General features: G+C 45.5%; 2 protein-coding genes across 2 annotated transcripts in view; both read right to left on the bottom strand.

The window, feature by feature from the left end:
• Positions 1-173: 173 nt before the first annotated feature.
• LOC122115860 (cytochrome P450 26C1) lies at positions 174-6,984 on the bottom strand. Its single transcript, XM_042689431.1, has 6 exons — positions 6,781-6,984; positions 6,060-6,284; positions 5,370-5,645; positions 4,070-4,225; positions 2,501-2,818; positions 174-551 (listed from the first exon to the last, which is right to left on the bottom strand). Exons 1-6 carry the CDS (start codon positions 6,982-6,984, stop codon positions 174-176), a joined length of 1,557 nt encoding a protein of 518 aa, XP_042545365.1.
• A 1,433-nt stretch (positions 6,985-8,417) lies between these two features.
• Positions 8,418-20,037, bottom strand: part of Exoc6 (exocyst complex component 6) — a 119,961-nt gene continuing 108,341 nt past the window's right edge. Inside the window, exons 21-22 of the mRNA XM_042689288.1 lie at positions 11,076-11,188; positions 8,418-9,585 (exon numbers count right to left, since the gene is read on the bottom strand). Of these exons, the coding sequence (XP_042545222.1) occupies positions 9,453-9,585; positions 11,076-11,188 (246 nt within the window). The 3' untranslated portion in view covers positions 8,418-9,452. The remainder of the gene's footprint in view (positions 9,586-11,075; positions 11,189-20,037) is intronic.

Consider the following 20,037-nt stretch of genomic DNA (forward strand, 5'->3'; position numbering starts at 1 on the left):
GAGGCACCTTCTCCCTGGCGGGACTGTCCTCCCGCAAGGTGACTGCGGCGCCCGCTCCTCCTCCCAGTCCCAGGCAGAGCGGCATCCCATGAAAAGTTTGTGGAACTAGGGAACTAGGTGAACCCGTAAGCGCACTGCAAGGCCCCGGGAGTCGGGAGTCGCAACGCTGCAGGTCAGAGATGCGGCCCATCCCCCGCGGCCGATGTTGCAAGCGGACAGAAAAACAGTCGTAGTCCGTCCACTGGGTGCACGATGGGCACCGTCTGCATGGCGGGGAAGGAGGGCGTCGCCAGTTCCCAGCGCGCAGTGCGCACCAGCTCCACTGCTAGCAGCTGGAGCACAGCCTGCGCCAACTCCTGGCCCAGGCAGCTGCGCGCACCGCCGCCGAACGGGATGTAATGGAAGCGGCCAGGGGAGCCGGGTGCATCTTCACTCCGAGCGTCAAAGCGCTCCGGGTCAAAGCCCTCCGGAGGGCTCCGGTACACTGCCGCCGTCTCGTGGGTGTCTCGGATGCTATACATCACGCTCCAGCCTTTGGGAATCTGGTAGCCCTACGAGGAAGTGAGGGGACCACCCTGACCACAATGCACCTGGAAATGGCCTGAACCCATCCACTATCCCAGATGCGCCAAATAGGTTTTGGGGAAACCAATGGAAAGCGGGTTAATCAGGAAGCCAGCCCCCTTCACTGGTGAGCTATAAGACCTTGGACATATTCTCTCTCTCTCCCTCTCCCTCCCCACCTCTATCTCTCGCTCTCTCCCCTACATTTCTTAATGGGTAGAGCCTGAATAAAATTGCCTGCAACAGGTCTGGAGCCTACTGGGAATCAGCAAACAGAACTAATGTTTATTTCCCCGTGTCTTTATCCGTCCCTTTTCTGGTGATATTAGGAGATCTATATTCCAGCCCCGCATCTACCAGCTGCCCTGAGGAACAACGCAAATGACAAGGACAGCCCCTCCCCCTTAGTAATTCCCGGTCCTTGTCACCCACCCCTGAACAGTATGTTCACATTAGCCATCCTTTAAGAAGATGCGCATACATAACCCTGAATCCTTAATACACTGTAAGACAACTTTGCAATTCCCTTTCCACCCCCATCAACCTCCATTCTGTGGGTTTTTTTTCTTCTTTGTTTCCCTGTGCTGGGAATGGAAAACACAGTGAGATCCCCAGCAAGTGCTCTAACATTAAGTCACGTCCCTATTCCCCGCCCCTTCCGACTTGTGATATTTTCCAGTCTCTGAGCTTCTCTTGCTCTGGTTCCCCAAGCCTGTTCCATGTGCCTGGGATGGAATGTCAGAACTGCTGAGAGGTTTTCACTAGAGAGAAAGGACATCTTGGAGTCACCCCAGGAACAGCTCTGTTCTCTCTAATCCCTCATTTTCCCACTGGAAAGTGCCTATGAACACCCCCTCTCTGTCCCCTCTCTATCTTCCCCTTGACCTTCCCTGGTCCTGTGCTCTCCCCAACTTCCCTGAGGCAAGTAAAGAATAAAATATGATTTCCGAGTTTCAGCATCCAAGAGCCTTCCACACCGCACCTTCCTTTAGGCTCTTCCCTCTCTGGGTTGCGCCATCCCCATTCTAACCCTCACTGCTAGCTCAAATGGCAGCTCCCAGAATGTTTTGCTATCACACAGCTCCGGGGACGGCTCTCTCCCCTCCCTGTGAGAGGAAGTTATGGGTCCTGGTGCCCTCCCTCTGCATGGAGCCCCCCCCCCCCCCCCCCCCCCCGGCATAATCCACTCTTTGGGGTTGGAGGATTGAACCCAGGGCCTTTCACACGCTAAGCAAACACTACCACTGAGCTGTACCTCTAGACCCAGGGTGCTCACTCCGCCAGGGGCCCACCTAGCCCCTGGGCTTTGTGTTCTCAGGCTGGGGTGATAGGCCTAGGCACTAATTCCCAACTGCTGCCACTTCACCACACAACCCAGGAATATCACTGGAATATCAGAGCTGGAAAGGAACAAGCCAGCTTCCTTCCAGAGAATAAGTAAACTGAGGCCCAGACTGAATGGAGTGCAGCCCAGACCTTAACCTTGCTCAGCCCAGCACAGCCTGAGAACATTGCGATTAAATTCCCAAGCGCTTCTGGGAATGCAGCCTAAGCCTGGGCCCAGGACAGGTAACACTGGTTATTAGATCCGGCGAGGGAGCCAGTGGAGAGGGGTGTCACCTTTGTTCCCATCTACACTCCCTGGCTAGTAGGGAGTGCAGCGCAGAGAACAATATGGTTGCTTACTTTTTTTTTTTTTTAAATTCTAACACTCCTGAGTGGACCTGGATCTCTCACAGAAGCTGACACACAAAATTCCTAATCTTGCCGGCTCTCCGGGTGACAAGCTATTTACCTCTCTTCCTGGAGAGGGTATAGTAGGGTAGAAGTAGGGTTCGCCCATTTTACAGGTGGGAAAACCGAGACCCCGGAGAGAGAGGGATCTTGTCTGTTGCTCCTCTCCCCGGGTGGCGGGGAGGGCGTGCGGCACACTTACGTCCAGCTCGAAGGTGCGCAGTGCGGTTCGGTAACCCCCAGACACCGGCGGCAGGAGGCGCAGCACCTCCTTCACCACGCAGTTCACATAGTGCAGGCGGCCCAGCAGCGCCAGGCTGAGGTCGGGCTCGCAGCCGCAGTGGGGCCGGAGCCCCGCGGCTCCGGGCGCGCAATAGCATGCGCGCCCCAGCCCCTGCGCCGCCAGCTCCTGCTGGATCTTGGTGATGGCGGCCGGATGCTGCAGCAGCAGCAGGATGAGCGACGTACTGGCGCTGGCCGTGGTGAAGAAAGCCGCGAAGAGGAGCTCCACAGCCGACTCCTGTAAGACAGGCAGGCCGGAAGACGTTGAATCCCTGGCTTAGCCAGTCCCTCCGGGGAGGCATCCAAACTTTCCAGCCTTGATGTGCTACTACCGCAGCGGCTCTGTGCGCTGCTCGGTCTTGACACGGATACAAATCCAAACCTGCCACTTGAGAAAGTCATGCAGCACAGCCCAGTCCATCCATCTGCCTTGAGTTCTTAAGTAGCGCCCTGGATTCTCATGTGAACGCTGTGCGGCGCTGTGATGGCTCTTGGGTTTTGTTTGTTTTTACAGGGGTGGAACCTGAGGTGCTCACATTGTGGGTAGTCAAGCCCCTGACCAGGCTGTCACGACTAGGATTATGGTGGAGCAAAGGCACCCACAGCCAGCATTGTCTTCTTCTGGCTTACTGGATTGGTCCAAGTGTATCACTAAACAATCTGCTTTATCCAAGAAGGGATATCCCCCAGCAGCCTCAGTCTTCAGCCTGCCTCTGCCCTCCTACATCCACTGTCATGCTGGACAGCACCAGTGTTTGTATTTATAGAGGATTCTGTGATTCTAGGGCGAATGTGTGCCTTCCCCTCTCCTACCTTAAGGCTCCAGTCATTATCCCAACCCAGAATCTGGCACTTGATTAACTACTTGATAGTATCTTGCAATGAATACTGACCTGGCTGGAGGTTAACTGCTGGACCTGCCTTGGATAAAACAGGGAGCTGAGATGGAATCCCCCGGGAACCCAACATTCCACAGCCAATCAGGCCTTCTTCCCAAGCTCTAGCCACACTTGAAGAGGCCTGGCCTGAAGGGGGTGTTGTCAGTCCCCCCTAGATTAGTCAAGGCTGAGAGACCATTCTCTCTGACACTTCCCTTCACAGCCCCTAGGGCTGTTGTGGCCACCCAGCACCCCAAGATTCAGCCCATTGCTCCTTTTCTTCAGAACTCCTAATGCAATTGGAAGGGTCAAAATGGAAATTTTCAGTCCCATTCTAAGAGAAGAAACTAAGGCTGAGCCCCACCCTCCAGGGCCAGGTGGTAGAAAGAAATCATGAGAGTTGCTTTCTGTGAGTGCTTTCCATTTGGGACTCACCCCCACCCCCTCACTACTCCTTTTCTGGAGTCTAAGTACCAGGCAGGGCTACATGATTGGAACCCAGGTCTCCTCTTTCTTCTCATCCTGAGGAGTGCCCTTCTTTCAAACTCTGAATGTGCAGCAGGGGCGGGGTGCCCTGGGAAGGGGAGAAGCAGCAGCTTCCCACCACCTACCTTCAGCTCCTGCATGGACAGCTCACGGCCCAGCTCCCTAGCACTGTGAATGATCAGGTTGAGGGCATCGCCTGGCTCAGCTGCCTGATCCTCACGCAGCTTCTCAGTGATGGCTTCCTCCAGGTGCTGATGTAACTGGTCTCTGGCCCTGATGCCCTGATGCACAGGGAGAGAGGGCATGGGGGACAAGATCAGGGGCCAGGCAGGCTTGACCACCAACCTAGAAAACCTCAGGTCTATGCTGGCTCTGCCGAGATCCTGATGTGAGTCTTTTAGATTGGTCAGGAAATTGCCTACTGCCTGCAAACATCATGTCTTGATCATTCACCAGTGCACTCCCAGCAAGATAGTGTCATCTGAGTGGGGAGCAGGCAGGGCACTGAGCCCTGTGGCAGAAACAGTCTGTTGTCCTTTCCGCTGCCCTGGGTAGTAGGAGCTAGGGCTCAGAAGAAAGAGCAAACAGGAAAGTTCTGCTGGGAATACTATTGATTGCACTAAGCATTCCTTTCTGTAAGGGCAGGGGCAAGAGGAATGGATGCCTTTCCAGCATTTAGGGAGCAAGCAATGCAAAAACATCCCTTCTTCCCAGGAGGAACAGAAATGAAACACTTGAGTTTTGTACCCCAAGTACTGGGTTCAAATTCTGTCTTTGCCCATACTCGGCTGTATGACCCTGGTTAAGTCATTCAACCTCACTGAGCCCGTTTCATGAGTGAAATGGGAGTAATAACACTTTGCAGGCTGCAAGAATTAAATCAGAAAATGTATCCAAGGGGACAAGCACACAACATGACCCTCTATGCATACCTAGTCTTTCTATCCAGGCACCTAAAACCAGAAAACTCACACAATGGGAAACCCCAGGGTGTTGGGAGAGGTAAAGAGGGATGCTGCTCTTAGCCCATTGTCCTCTCTGAAGCCTGAAGAGGTCTTGGATCCGGGTGGGCAGGGGCAGGGGGAAATCAGCCACCCTCTTCTGCTCAGCGCCCTGTTTGGGCCTGTGACTGCGGCCCTGGTGCTCTCCCACTTGTTCTGCAGCCATCAAGCATCGTGAAAGGCCTAGACTGGCTAGATGCCTGCTGACCCAAACTCAGCAAGCTTGAACACATCTCCCCCAAGAGAGGGTGTGCTGGCCCCAGATACCACCGAATCTGTGCCTCCTGTGCCCATCAACCATCACCCAGGCCGTCTAGGGGTGAGATTCTGGGTGGACTCCAGGGGTGCCACCCAGGGCATCCAGACTCTGCCTGGGATGTGCCCTCGCATCACGGAGCCCCAAGAATGGAGCCTAGGGCGGTACCTTGCGCAGGCCGCTGAAGGGCACGTCCAAGGGTAGTGAGAAGAGGTTCTCCACCAGCCGCTCGAAGGTCCGGGCGAGCTCTGCGCACCGCGCCTCGTCCAGCCGCAGACCCAGGAGGATGCGCGCGGCCATGCGGAAGGTGAGCGCCTTGGCTGCCTCGTACACCGCGACGGGTCCGCGCGCGGCGCACCAGGCGCGCACCTCACCCCGCAGCGCCCCCTGCAGGCGCGGCACGTAGCGCTCCAGCGCCGTGCGGCTGAACACTCGCGCCAGGACCTGGAACCAGCACGAGGATCCGAGCTGGGGGCAGGCTGGCCTCCTTGGCGCCGTGATTCCGGAGCAGGCCGGCCAAGACCGCTCTCTTCCTCTTCTAAGCAGCTCCGACCTCAACTTGTTCCCTCTAGTTTTGCTTTGTCCAGGGCCCCCTCCCCTCGCCCCCCTCCGCATCCATGCAGGGACCCATGCTTCCTCCTCCACCTTGTCTTCACTCAGCATTCTCTAGTCTCCAGTTCAGTATTACAATTATGGAAGATCCTGCCTGGACTTTATTGATCAAAACCAGAGAGGTTAAGAGACTGGCCTAAGGCTATTTGATTGGGCAGCGGGGATCTCTATCGAGTTCTCTGTGTACCCCAACTCCCGGCCCAGGCCCGACCCCTGTCAGGTGCGTTTCTCAGGCTTTCTGCTCACCTGGCGCCGCCGTCGGTGCGGCTCACCGACAGCACCTAGCAGCGTATGCGAGCCCAGAAGGATGTGGGTGCTCTGCGGCCACTGGCTGCGCACCAGGCGGTGCTCGCCCAGCAGGATGGTGCGCACGTTCTCCGCGCCGCTCACCCTGACCACCGGCCTGCCCAGCAGGTGCGTCTTGAACACTGGCCCATAACGTTCGCGGCGGGAACTGTGGAAGCGAGAGCCCTGCCAGGCAAGGGGAAGAGAGGTTTGGAGAACGAGGCCCTCAGGGGCTCTGAAGTGGTTTAATAAGAAACTCCTTGCCTAGATTGGCTGGTTGTTTTTTGTTTTTGGTCTGTTTTCCAAAACAAGGTCCCAAATGGGCCTCATTGGTACCCAAGGGAACGCAAGGATTCCTATACCAGGGTAAGTTGAGGACTTGGAGATTCAGAATGCATGCCCCAGGGCTCGAGGCTGAGACTCGTCCCTGGCTCTTGGCTATGCTGGCGGAAAGTAGTAATCTCGTCCTGAGGCCTCTTCTATCTCCAAGTCGTTTGGGGAAAGTTTAAGTTGCTTTGGGGAAACCTTTTGGTGTGGAGAGTAGCTGGCAAAGGCGCGAGCTGTGAGTAGTACTCCCTGATCTGGGGCGCTGGAAAGGTCTGGTTAGGAACCCCAGGACCATTGGGAGTGATGGAGGTCAAGTGGAAGCCTTGTGGGAAAAGGAGACTTACAATCTGCTCACCTGAACCAACCAGTGCAGCGTCTCCCCGAAGAAAGGCCAGCCCATGGAGCCCTTGGGCAGAGGCAGGGCGGAGGCCGAGTCCCGGCTCAGAGTCCAGCGGAGGGTCCAGAGGTACTGGGCCAAGCTGAGCAGCAGGCCGGCGCACAGGAGAGCCGTGCCCACCGCCCCCAGCACCGACAGGCAGCTCAGTCCCCAGGGAACCATGACCAGACTCTGGGGGATGATGCGCAATGAACGTGGGGGGAGGGAAGGACACAAGAAACAGGGTTCAGAGAGGGCACAGAGCTCACCTGTTCCGTCAGCAAAGGGCCCAGGCTTCGGGGCTAACCTCAAGAGGAAGAGCGGACAAGCTCTCTGCTCGACAGATACATTGTCAGTGGAAGGCTGCAGTGACCCTTTAGGGAACAAGCCTTCCTCGTGGCGGGCTCGCTCAGGACCTTTTCCCTGGCCAAATATCCCCTTCCTTCTCCCAGGACCCCAGAGGGCCAAGGGTAGAAGCAGCTAGCCAGGGCAAAGAGAGAAGCAACTCACCGGTGTGGTGGTGTCAACCCGAGCCGCGATCCCCAGGGCTGCAGACCCCTGCCCCACCTCCTTCGGGCCTCTCCGCCTGCCCCGGACACGGTTATATAGGTATGGGCTCCCTCCCTGCGGACCGATCCGCTTCACACTGGGTGACGCGCTTATGCATATTTAAAGCGCCGAGACGAGCGCTGAGTGACGGCGGGAGGTGGTGGGCAGCGCTGCTCACGGAGGGGGTCGAAGCTGGGCGTGGCAGCTCAGCCCCAAGCCAAGCTCGAAAGCTGTGCACGCACCCGCTAGCTGGGATTTTGCGCCCTGAGCTTCCCGACTCCACCAAGGCCCCCCGGCTGCTGGCTGGCTCCGGCTCTCGGGGATCCCCACGCCTTAAGTTTCCCTCCTCTTGGCCACTCCAAGAGGAAAGGGCTGGGGTTGCTCTGCTCTCCTTTGCTCTTCTCCAGCTCCTAATCTGCCACTGCAGAGTTCCTTCAGGAAACCGTACTTTCGTTCGTTGCTGCCAAAGCTTTGCAAAGACTCCAAAGACGAGCCAAAGCAGCAGACATCTCCGATACCCTTGAGCCACCATTCCGGACTCAAGAACGAAATTCTTCTCCTTTCCCCTCTCCCTTTCTCCCAGTCAGATAGGCTTTGTCCCTTCCGACGACTCCAAATGCCTCAGCTCTGAGCACCCTCCTTCCCTAACGTGTGACCTGGGCCCCGAGCTGTGTGTGAGGGTGCTGGAAGAAGCTGGGTGGTGGAGTGTGTGGATTCTTAGTAGAGAAGAGACACTCGGGTCTGCTCCAGGCGGTGGGAGGCAGCCCCAGGCCCCCTGGGCTGGGAAGGGCAACGAGGGTCAGGCACATTCCTCCGCTTTTAAAGGCAGAGCTGAGTGACAGGGGTCCTCTCCGTCCTGATTGTGTCGGATGGGTTACCGTATTTTTTTTTTTTTTGAGAAATAGCGTTTTGTTTTTTTTTTTAATGCAACACCTTTTAAGAGATGAGCTGGTCAAAAGAACAAATGTTTTTTGTTTTGATGTCATTCCCATCTAATAATTAGGGTATTAAAAACATCTTTCCTGGAGGAAGAAATTGTAAATGAGAAGCTCTGATTGCATACAATGCAGTTTTCAACAACTTCCTCAACCTTTTAATATTTCATCCTGAAACCAGGAGAAGTAAACATAGTTCTTTACACTTATTTTACAGAATCAGGTACAGTCTTACAGGTATAAATCTGAAAAATGCAAAGTGGGTGTTCAGCATAAATACAATGCAGAGAAATAAGGGTCAGATTTACACGGGCATTTGGATCATGGTGACTCATACATAGGAAAATGTACATTCCAGAATTTAGCTAAATTGGTCTGCTTCCACAGAGAGGATACAGTTTTGCCGTGTGTCATTTGACCGGCCTGTGGTGGCGACTCCCTGCGTAGGAGAACATGCCACCTGCCGTAGACAAGCTGCCCCTGAAGTGGAAGCCTCCTTTAACCTGAACAAAACTCAGCCAGAGCGGGGTGGGTACAAGCAAGACATAGAAATTGTAACTAGTAAACACAACATTACATCTTTAGAAAATCCAAAACATTTTCTTCATATTCTGAAAGGCTAAATTAAACCACCCAAGTAAAACAAATAATTCACATCCTTACTAAGTTTGATGTTAGTAAGCTTTAAAATTGTACATATTTCCTGCTCAGAATCAGCAGAATAAAAACTTTATTTAAATCACACTGAGGCGAAAACAAAAAGCTGTTAAGTCCGAAAATGACAGTGAAATACTCCCACATCAGACATGATTGCATTCCAAAACCGTACACTGAAGCTCATTCAAGTTTAAATAGAAAAAAATACTTATAAGTAGAGACATAAGTTTTTCCTCTAATATATTTGCAACCAGTTTCATATACAATTTTATTTATATATTACAGCTCTGCCTTTTTTCCTAAAATTGAAAAACTGTCATGTTTTCCATATATAAAATAGCACTTAATTATTTAAAAATCCATACAAATGGTATTTGTTATTTCTTGTTTAGGACCTTCACAGTGGATTTTTCTCTACTGTACTTTTGAATTCTGTATCAGAAGCCGGGCTTGTTAGGAACTGATGCTCAGTCATGGCCTTGCTTTTTCTGAGCGCCAGCCATGTGAAGTCTATGTGTGCTGAGACATGCCGTTCACCAAACTTCTCAGCTGTTTCACCACTGTCTCTATCAGCTTCTGTTTGTCACGATCATTCTTCCTGAACTGGGCAAATATATTGTTCTTTTTGTTAGTATCCTTCATCCTAGAAACACATGTAAACAAAGAAGCTTAGATAGAAATTAAACACTGTGCTGTCACAAGTAAAACACACCACCTTGGCATATTCTGATTATTGTACAATGATCCTAGGTCTGACAAATATTCTTCAAAAAACTGGTACTAGGCAGGTTGCCGATGGCTCACACCTATAATCCTAGCAATGCAGGAAGCTAAGACCTGGAGGATCAAGGTTCAAAGTCATCCCAGAAAAGTTGTAGAGCCACTATCTCCAATTAACCACTGTAAGCAAAAAAGCCAAAGCCCCGAGTTCAATCTCTAGTACCAGCACACACCCACACAAATAGGTACTAATAAAATTACAGCTTTTATACTTTCTCCATTAAGAGTGATGGTTTTGCACATTAGTATGTAACTAAAAGATGTTAGGTTCTAAATATCATATTGTTTTCTTTATTACTCCATAAGCTATGCTAAAATACCCTATCCGGTCTCCATTAATCACATTTATAGCAAAACCAGGTAAAAGGAGAAAATAGCAACAGAAAATTCAAAGTCAGGGTTGGGAAGGTGGCTCAGTGGTAGAGCACTTGCCTTGCATGCTCGAGGCTCTGGGTTCGATTCCTCAGCACCACATAAGAAAAAAGCCAGAAGTGGCCCTGTGGCTCAAGTGGTAGAGTGCTACCCTTGAGCTGAAGAGCTGAGGGACAGCGCCCAAGCCCAGAGTTCAGGCCCCACAACTGGACCCCCCCCCCAAAAAAAAAAAGAAAAAAGAAAATTCAAAGTCATCTTTTTGTCTCAGAGGTGCTTTGTGACATTAAAAAAATTATATTTCTCTTAAATAGTTCCTGATGTTCTTTCCAATCAAACACACACAGCTCTTTTGAAATCTGGGGAAATAACAATTTTAATTTACAAGCTGAAAGTCTTAATTGTAATACTTAAAATGAAACATGACTGATTGAAGACAATGTGTACCACAGATGGAGAGGAAAAAGCAACACCTCAGTCTGTGTTTAGCTGGACAAGATGCTCCAGGAAATCTGCTAGGTGTTTTTACAATGTTGTTTTTTAAACTCACATTATTCTATTTTCAAAGAGTCCAGGAGATATGGTGGCAAATACTCCAAACCCTGACCATATTTTACAAGATATGTTTTCTCTTATTTTTTGAAGTATCTCTGTATCTATCTCCAGTTAACTTTTCCTTTTTGCATTTTCTTCAAAACTCCCAGGGCCTGGCACTGGGTAGTCAAGCACTCTACCACTAAGGTACATCTATAACCCTCCAGTGAACATGTCAGGAAGGCCAATTACACCTGCAAAATTCAGGCTACAATACCAAACAAACAAAAACATACCATCACCCACAAGTCCCTTTTGGTTATTAAAATGGAATTTGCTTTTGAAGTCCATCTAAATATTTCTCTTTGTAGAAAATTCTAATTCTTCATCTTGTGGCTAAATCAAAACTTGCCAAAATGTTATTTTAAAAAGTTTTCAGAATATACTTACTTCTCCAAAAGAATAAGGGCTGTGTTTGGATTCACACGAAGGTACTTAGAAGCTGGCTGCCCATAATCAGCTAGGTAAGTAGACCAATCCCAGACCATAAACAAGTCCAGGAGCTGAGGAAGATGAGAAAAATCTTGCATAAACTTTGATTACTCATAGATAAATGAAGTACTGCTGTTCTTGGGCCATTTTAATATGACTTGCTTCTTAAGATGAACCAGAATAAGGAAATCCACTTTCAACAGTTCACTAGCTGTACTTCATAACCCAAATGTATGTTTCACTATGAACTTACTAAGATTGCCAGAGCTGCTTTTCTAATAACTTTATGGCATTTTCATATGATAAATGTATAAAAATGTATAATAAACATGCTTTATATATTATGCTAATTACATGAACACTTGTACCAATCTTTGAGATTTTTATCTTTATTAACTGCTCAGTCAGTACTCAAATATATTAATAAGGGCTCATACTGCTGTATAAAGAACTGTAAACCTCTTTTCTTAAAGGTATGTGTCTTTTTCAAAGAAGCTGTTTGTACCCAGATTTTCCTAATGTAATTTAACTCCAAAACTCAGATAATCTCAATTAAGGGCATTAAACAACCTCTGTTAGATTCTCCCTGGTGATAGATCCTCACACTACTGTTCAGAAAGGAGGGCTTCAGGATTCAGCCTGTTAACTCTAAGCAATCATTTTGTATAAACAACAACCAAAAAGAAGCCCTCTTGTTTTCAGTACAGTCTTAAAATTGACTAAACTCCAGGGAGAATCATTGTCAATATAGAAGTAATCTTTTAAAAGCAATAGCACGACGAAACCAAAGCACCAAACTCCTTCTCCAACTTTAAAACCCTAATCCCCTTTAAGCCATTTAAAACCAACTTCCTATCCCCATCTGAATTGTTTCAGAAAGCTAAATGCTTTACTTACTACTTCCTTTAGTTTTTTTTTTTTTAACTTACTTTATAAGCAAGGGGTCTACTTTTTTGTGTGTGATCAAATGAAGGAAGCATTTGTATTTACTTAGAGGATACATAAGCCAACCAACTGACATTGAGAAATAAAGCATGTAGGAGGATTAAAGCCACCTAAAGAAATGTTAGAGCCAGGCTCACCGGTGGCTCATGCCTGTAATCCTAGCTACTCAGGAGGCTGAGATCTGAGAATCACAGTTCAAAGTCAGCCTGGGCAGTAAAGTCTGTGAGATTCTTATCTCCAATAAAGCACTAGAAAACCAGAAGTGGCGCTGTGGCTCAAGTGGTAGAGCACTCGCCTTGAGCCGAAGAGCGAAAGGACAGAGCCAAAGCCCAGCGCCAAAGCCCAGAGTTCAAGCCCCACGACTAACAAAAAAAAAAGAAAAGAAAGAAAGAAATGTTAGAAGAGACACCCAGCTTTCCTTGAAGAAGTAGGGGACTTTTTGACTCTCTTTCATATCCAATTCACAACTATTAATAGACTGCTGCAAAGGAGGAAAGTGCTATAATGAAACAGTAACTATGAACAACTGTACTATTCAGATAAGATGACATTCTAGGCCATACCAAAAGTTGAAACACTAGCACACACTAGGCACTGTAAAGGATCTGCCTGAAAACGCAAAGGAAATTTACTGTAATTCTTTTTGTTTATCAACAAGTACATTTTCCTCTCCTTTCAAAAGGAGAGGGTTACCTTCACACACTCAGAGAATTTCATTGATATAACTTCTCTGGACAATGACTCTGCAGTATGTTTAAGAACCTTATAAAATGGCTATTCATTTTGGCTCAGTAACATTTATAGAAAGAGAGTTCAGAAAACAATAATAAAGATAGGCAAAAACTTATGCACAAAGAAAGTAATTTCAAACATGTTATTTGGTTGCCAAGGACTGAAAGCAGCCTAAATCTCAATATTAAAGAGGCAGGTTAAAATAGTGAAGTATACCTGTTTGATGAATATCCAATACTTACTAACATCAATGTCTGTGAAGAATTTTTAAGTTACTTGGGAAGATGATTATGATAAATGTTGTTACTTAATTACAGAAAAACCCATCAAAAAAGATTGGAAGGAAATATAAAAAGAATGGTAGTTATTTGTAGGGTAGGATTATGAGTAACTTATTGTCTCTGTTCTCATAAAGCTCTCCAATAGACATGTGGTTAACACTACAGTTAAAACATCATTGATATGTCTATATGTCAAAATAAATTTCAGTAATAAACAGCCCTCTGACAGTGGTCAGTAAAAACGAATCCTCATTTTGAAGGGTTCCTTTTTCAGTAAATGTGCACAAAGTCAGCAGAAACTCACCGCTTAATATACTGGCTGTGATCCCCCTTTCTTTCCAAATGGCAATAACAATGTGACCTTAGGGAGATGAAGAGGAAGAAGTATGGCTCCTTTTTTCTTAGGCTCTCCTATCCCCAGGTGGGAAAGGAGTCTACGTAATGAATTAAAACCACACAGCAGGGCTGGGAAGGTGGCTCAGTGGTAGAGTGCTTTCCTAGCATGCATGAGGCCCTGGGTTCCGTTCTTCAGCATCACATAAGCAGAAAAAGTTTGGCTCAAATGGTAAAGTGCTAGCCTTGAGCTGAAGAGCTGAAGGTCAGTGCCCACACCAAGAGTTCAGGCCCCACAACTAGCAAAAAACAAAAAAGAAACAAACAAAAAAACTCACACACCAACTCCAACTGTAAATAAAGAATTGGTTCCTCTACATGCATGCATACATGGGCATATACACACAACCCAGATATTCCTAAACAATTTTCACATATGATCAAACGCCATATGCAAATTTCTCATAGGCTTAGTAATCACAAAATTTGACCTACCTGACCACAGAGACAAATCTAATCTACATGCTTTCACATTTACATTAATAATGTATGAAAATATACATCATGCATAGTTGTTCTGTAGCTGGGGATCTGCACATTAAAGACAAAGGAATACTGTGTCAATGTGGAGAAAAGGGCCAAGGATCAAGATAAAATTCAGTGGTTCTTCAACCGTTCTTCAAATATAGACTGCCCATCTACAGTATGCTGGATGCTCTGCTGGGCACCAGAGATACAATATTGAGAGCACATAGCTTTTGATAAGTATGTTATCATATGGTTACGTATTCTAAAAGCAAGTAATATTTTGATAATATGAAGAGCTAATTTTTTAAAAAAAAACACTATTCACTCAAAATTTATCATTTAGTGTAGAATAAGCAGAAACAGATTGATTGCTCATTACTCGAAGCCTTTGAGGCTTCTTGTTCCCACCTATGCATAAGGATTTTTCCAATTCCATTAGAATAAGGAGGAAAAACTTCAGAAAGCTGTTAGGAAAACTCAAAATGTGTTCAGCATAGTAAAGCCACTAAGTAGATATTGAAGAAATATCTGATGATACCAGATCACTATTCCAGGTTTAGAGAAGCTTTGTTCTAAACTTCATGCTTACAAAATATTAGCACAGGGCTGGGAAGGTGGCTCAGTGGTAGAGCGCTTGCCTTTCATGCCTGAGGCCCTGGGTTTGATTCCTCAGCACCACATAAGCAAAAAGAAAAAAGCCGGAAGTGGTGCTGTCGCTCAAGTGGTAGAGCGTTAGCCTTGAGCTGAAGAGCTGAGGGACAGCGCAGTGCCCAGGCCCAGAGTTCAGGCCCCATAATCGGACCCCCCCCAAAAAAAAATTAGCACACTGCAGACTACTTTGGCTTATGCTGATAGTTCACTGAAAAATGCCAATGATGGCTTGCAAGCAAACTGCAGCAACCAAATACAATAATCTCTCCCAGGCTTATCCTGAGGGATTGATAAAGACCCAAGATTCTCTCATGGTATTATATAGTACTAGGTCTCATAACTGAGTAAAATGAGTGTTCTACAGAAAACACTATTATTTCTGAATGGTTTACCAATACCCTTCAGTTATAACAATTATCAGGTCCTTTTTTTTTTTTTTTTTTTTGGTGCTGATCCTGGGGCTTAAACTCAGGGACCGGGTGCTGTCCCTAAACTTTTGTTGCTTAAGATTAGTACTCTACTATTTAAGTCACAGGCCCATGAGTCTCACAGATTTTCCTGCTTGGGATGGCTCAGATTCTCAGTCTTCTGAGTAGTTAGGATTATAGGCATGAGCCATGGGCACCTGGTAACATCTTCATTTTTAAAACTAATGGACTGCTCGGTGTCAGTGGCTCAGGCCCTTAATCCTAGCTATCCAGGAGGCTGAGGCTGAGGTCTGCGGACTGAGGTTTAGGCAGGAACCTCTGGATACAGCCCAGGCAGGAAAGTCTGTGAGACTCTTACCTCCATTTACCTACCAAAAAGCTTGAAATTAAGCTGTGTGGCTCAAAGTGCTATAGTACTAGCTTTGAGCACAAAAGCTCAAGGACAGTGTCCAGGGCCTGAGTTCATGCTCCAAACCAGCATTAAAAAAAAAAAAAAAAAGGAACCCCCTCTGTACGGTATTTTCGCAATAAAAAATTTTTTAAAAAGGAACAAAAAACATTAGAACCTCAATTGTATAAAACCTCATTTCCCTATTTCAAGTTCTACTTTCTTCAGATAGCAGTATACAAATAATACATCTTATTAATCACACAAAATCTCTTCTAGTCTTGAAAATTAACAGTAAAACATGGTCTTACCAGGGGAATTTATTAGTTAAGATATATACCTGAAGTTCAAAGATGTGGATCAAACATGAACACAAACAAAATTCTCCACAGATTATCCAAAAGCAATTTTACAGATACTTATTAAAGGATTAAGTTGAGCATAAGATAAAGAAAATTGGTATTAAGTTTTATAAATAGCTTATTTCCAATAGTCAAAATAATTCCACTCTAAATCTGCTTGGGAAGTAAGCAAAGTATGGATCATATGAAAATGAATAGCAAAATAACATGCATCAATTCTATCTCATTATGATTTACAAGATTATCTGAAATTTGTATCCTAACTGTTTTTTTTCCCACTAAGGATTTAAAACTACCTTTCACAATTAATCTGAACACATCAGTGGATTTATGTCTATCGTAAATGAGCTACAAGTTTCATTTCCTCAGTGTGCTCTGTGTGTTCAGCACACAAAAAGACCAGCTTAAGGAAAGAAATGATTGCATGGGTTGTCCATTTATGTGCTCAAAATAGCTGAAACATTCAGAATCATGGAGGAATTCGTAGTGTCATCTCACTGAGCTTGCTGACAGTTTCGCATCCTTCAGATGGGCTCCCAATCTACACCCATGTAACCTGGGTTCTCAGGCCTGTTGAGATCACTGTGCAAATGACACAATGAGTGTAGGCAGACTTAAACTCATTCTATGGAACCCTTGAAGTGGCTTTTTGCCTTTGTAAAAATGAACTCAGAGTGCCAGGTCATTTTTTCCCTTGAATCTGGTTTAGCTTTCTTTGTTTTGGGTCTTTTGGATTTTGCTTTTGAAGCACCTCAGGGGCAGTGACCCAAGACAGAAGATAAATAAAGTTAAGCCAACCTCAAGAGAAAAGCAATTGGGGATACCAGGTTTGCTTTTGTAAATGTGAACAGTGACCTGGGGGCTCAGGGTCAACCTTAGTCCCCCAAGTTCCTTTTTCCAAACACAAAATCCACCTGGGACCTCGGGGTTGCTTTGCAGATTCCAAAAGTAAACCAGGAGATCATTTTTCCTTTGCTTCCAAAAAACGAAGCTGACACATGGGTTTCTAGAGTGCTTCTGAGACTTAAACAACAACACAATCCTTAAGCCCAATACAGCTTTAAGGAAGAAATTCTTGTCTTTCAAATAAATCCTGAGTCATTAGCTACTGGGAATTCAAGACAAGGTCCTCCTAATTAACCACATTAGAAGAAAATAAAATCACTTTTTCTAACTAGATAGTAAAATGGAATGATGAACTCCACACGATTTTCAAAGTACTTGCCATTTCCACATGTGGAAAATTACATGCAGAACAGAAGAGAATTTTAAGTAGCAGCCAGAGGAGTTTGGTTAAAAAAAAACAAAAACCATGAAGAAGCAAAATCATAGGAACCTCTCTTTCTTGCTTTCAGTTATTAATTGTCCCCAAGTTCCTTTCTGGCTCTCTGATATTCCTTCACCCCAGTCTCCCCTCTGCAAATGTCCCATTAGCTAAATCTGTTTTCTGCCAATCCCTCCACTCTCACTCTATGAGGATGAAGGTGAGCTCTGTGCACACTGCGCTGGGAAACCTGTTTAAAAGTACTGTACATTCAAGTCACTTGACTGCAGGGATGTGGGTGCAGCAGAAGTGAACTAAGCTACATGGTCCTAGATAACCACGAGGTAAGATATGAAATTTGGGAAAAAGACCATAATAGTAGGATTTACATAATGAGAGTTATACACATTCATATTTTGCTTTAGTGAAAAAAGCTTAAGTCACTATTATAGCTATCATGGCATACATCTGTGTATGAATAGCTTAAATGGTTAGATTGGTTATTCAAATGAATTTCATCAAAATAATACAGTTAATAACCAAATGGGGCATATCATGATATTAAGAGTTTATTGCCCTACTCTTTCTAAGAAATAATTGCATTTAACTTCTTTTTGAAATTATGGTGGTTATACCAATATTTTTTCTAATTTTAGATTTCTCACTACAACTATTATGTCTAAGATTTTACCTTATACTATTTTCTTATTATTTGGTAGCAATATCACAACTTTTCTGTATTTTATTCTTTTTTTTTTTGGCCAGTTCTAGGGCTCTAACTCAGGGCCTGGGCACTGTCCCTGAGCTGCTGCTGCTTCTTTTTTTTTTTTTTTTTGCCCAAGGCTAGCACTGAGCCACAATGCCACTTCCGGCTTTTTCTATGTCATACTAAGGGAACCAAATCCAGGGCTTCATGCATACTAGGCAAGCACTCTACCGCTAAGCCACATTCCCAGCCCTGTAATTTTCTTTTGAGTGTGAATATAAAAAGGCTCTCTGGGGGTCAAGTATGCAGGAAAGGAAAAATGGAGAGGGTAGGTGAATGTGACTGTGATATATATGAAAAGAAAACAATGAAACCTGCTGGACTGCTGAAGGGAGAGGGAGAATAAGGGAGAGAGATGGAGGGAGTGTGCTGATGGAGTCCACTGTATGCATCTATAGAAATGTCACAATGAGGCCAGGCACTGGTGGCTCGTGCCTATAATCCTAGCTACTCAGGAGGCTGAGGTATGAGGATCATTGTTCAAAGCCAGCCTAGGCAGGAAAGTCTGTGAGACTCTTATCTCCAATTAAACACCAGAAAACTGGAAGTGGAGCTGTAGCTCAAGTGGTAGAGCGCTTGCCTTGAGCTGAAGAATGAAGAGCTCAGGAGCTCAGGGACAGTGCCCAGGCCAGAGTTCAAGTCCCACGACCAACCAAAAAAAAGAAAGAAAGAAAGAAAGAAAGAAACGTCACAATGAAACTCCCTAAATAACTATGTATGCTAACACAAAATAAAAATAAAATGGGGGGAAATAACTTTAATGTAATTAAAATTACCCCACCATTTTAGCTTTTTTAAAGATGTGAGATGTTGTGTATATTTCACTAAAGCACCTAAATCTAAATTTAAAGCCCTCCTCTCCAGACTCCATAATCCATTAGAATTCATTCCCAAATGGAACTCACATAATATGATACTTTGTAACTATTGTTTTTTCAGGTAGTATGTTTTTTAGTTTCACTATATTGTAATACACATACCTCACTCTTTTTGTTGCTGAATAGTAACCCATATACCAAATTATGCTTATCCAACTATCATTTGATGAGCATTTTGATGTTTTTAGCTAATATGCACAGTGCTGCTATAAATATTTGTGTATAAGATTTTCTGGTGGACATATTTTTACTTTTCTTGAGTATGTACATATACACTTATTTATATAAATGTATGTTCATGTGTGCACATATGTGTGTATACACACATACACATACTTTGGAGCAGAATTTGCTACACATTTTTTTTGGGGGGGGTCCGGCTCTGGGCCTGGGCGCTGTCCCTCAGCTCTTCAGCTCAAGGCTAGCGCTCTACCACTTGAGCCACAGCGCCACTTCTGGCTTTTTTCTTTTTGCTTATGTGGTGCTGAGGAATTGAACCCAGGGCCTCAGGCATGCAAGGCAAGTGCTCTACCACTGAGCCACCTTCCCAGCCCCTTGCTACACATTTTTAAGAGGATCTGGTTTTTTTTAATTTTTGTTGTGGGGCTTGAACTCAGTGTCTGGGTGATGTCCCTGAGCTTTCCTGCTCAAGGTTAGCATTTTACCACTGAGCCACAGCTCCACTTCCAGTTTTCTACTGGTCAATTGGAGATAAGAGTCTCACAGACTTTCCTCCCTGAGCTAGCTTCAAATTGGAATCCTTAGATTTCAGCTTCTTGAGTAACTAGTGACCTACCAGTGCCTTGCTTAAAAGGATCTTTTGACTCTCCACTTAATTAACAGAAGAATGGTAGCACATTATGTCATTGTGTTTTTAAAAGAATTCTTTTAGCAATTATAGCTTAAAATGTAACACTGATCAAGACTGATTATACTCATAAAACTTACATATTGAATTGAAATCTTTTTGTGCAACTAGCAAAAGATAATCAATAGTGTTTATACTATACATTTAAACCAAAAGCAACAGGTATTTATTTGACTAAAGTTTCTTTTAAGTTTTTATGAATGCACAAATATATTAATACATTCTTATCAAGCATTTATTCTCCACTTCTGAAAAAAAAACAAAAGCCATATAATTATCCAGTACAAACTGATTTCATTAAGTTTTCAAATAGATCAACTTCAAATAGCTAGACAGGACTGAGGTTTTTAAACAATATGTGTGCATGCAAAACTTGTTTTTCTTCAGCCATTAAGTACCTCAAAAATGATGAACCATGATACAGTAAAGCCACCAGCACAACCATGTTTATTGAAGCACTATTCACTACAGCCAAGGTACGGAATCAGCCCAGATG

This window comes from Dipodomys spectabilis, unplaced genomic scaffold (genome assembly GCF_019054845.1).
Source record: "Dipodomys spectabilis isolate Male_0828 unplaced genomic scaffold, ASM1905484v1 ptg000125l, whole genome shotgun sequence".
Taxonomy (NCBI): Eukaryota; Metazoa; Chordata; class Mammalia; order Rodentia; family Heteromyidae; genus Dipodomys; species Dipodomys spectabilis.

Bases quoted from the DNA above. Each gene is read 5' to 3' on its own strand.
- LOC122115860 (XM_042689431.1), bottom strand. From the start codon at position 6,984: ATGGTTCCCTGGGGACTGAGCTGCCTGTCGGTGCTGGGGGCGGTGGGC. The intron at 2,819-4,069 runs GTAGGTGGTGGG...CCTGTCTTACAG, and splicing joins TGTCCATGCAGGAGCTGAAG to GAGTCGGCTGTGGAGCTCCT. The intron at 552-2,500 runs GTAAGTGTGCCG...ACTTCCTCGTAG, and splicing joins TGCGCACCTTCGAGCTGGAC to GGCTACCAGATTCCCAAAGG.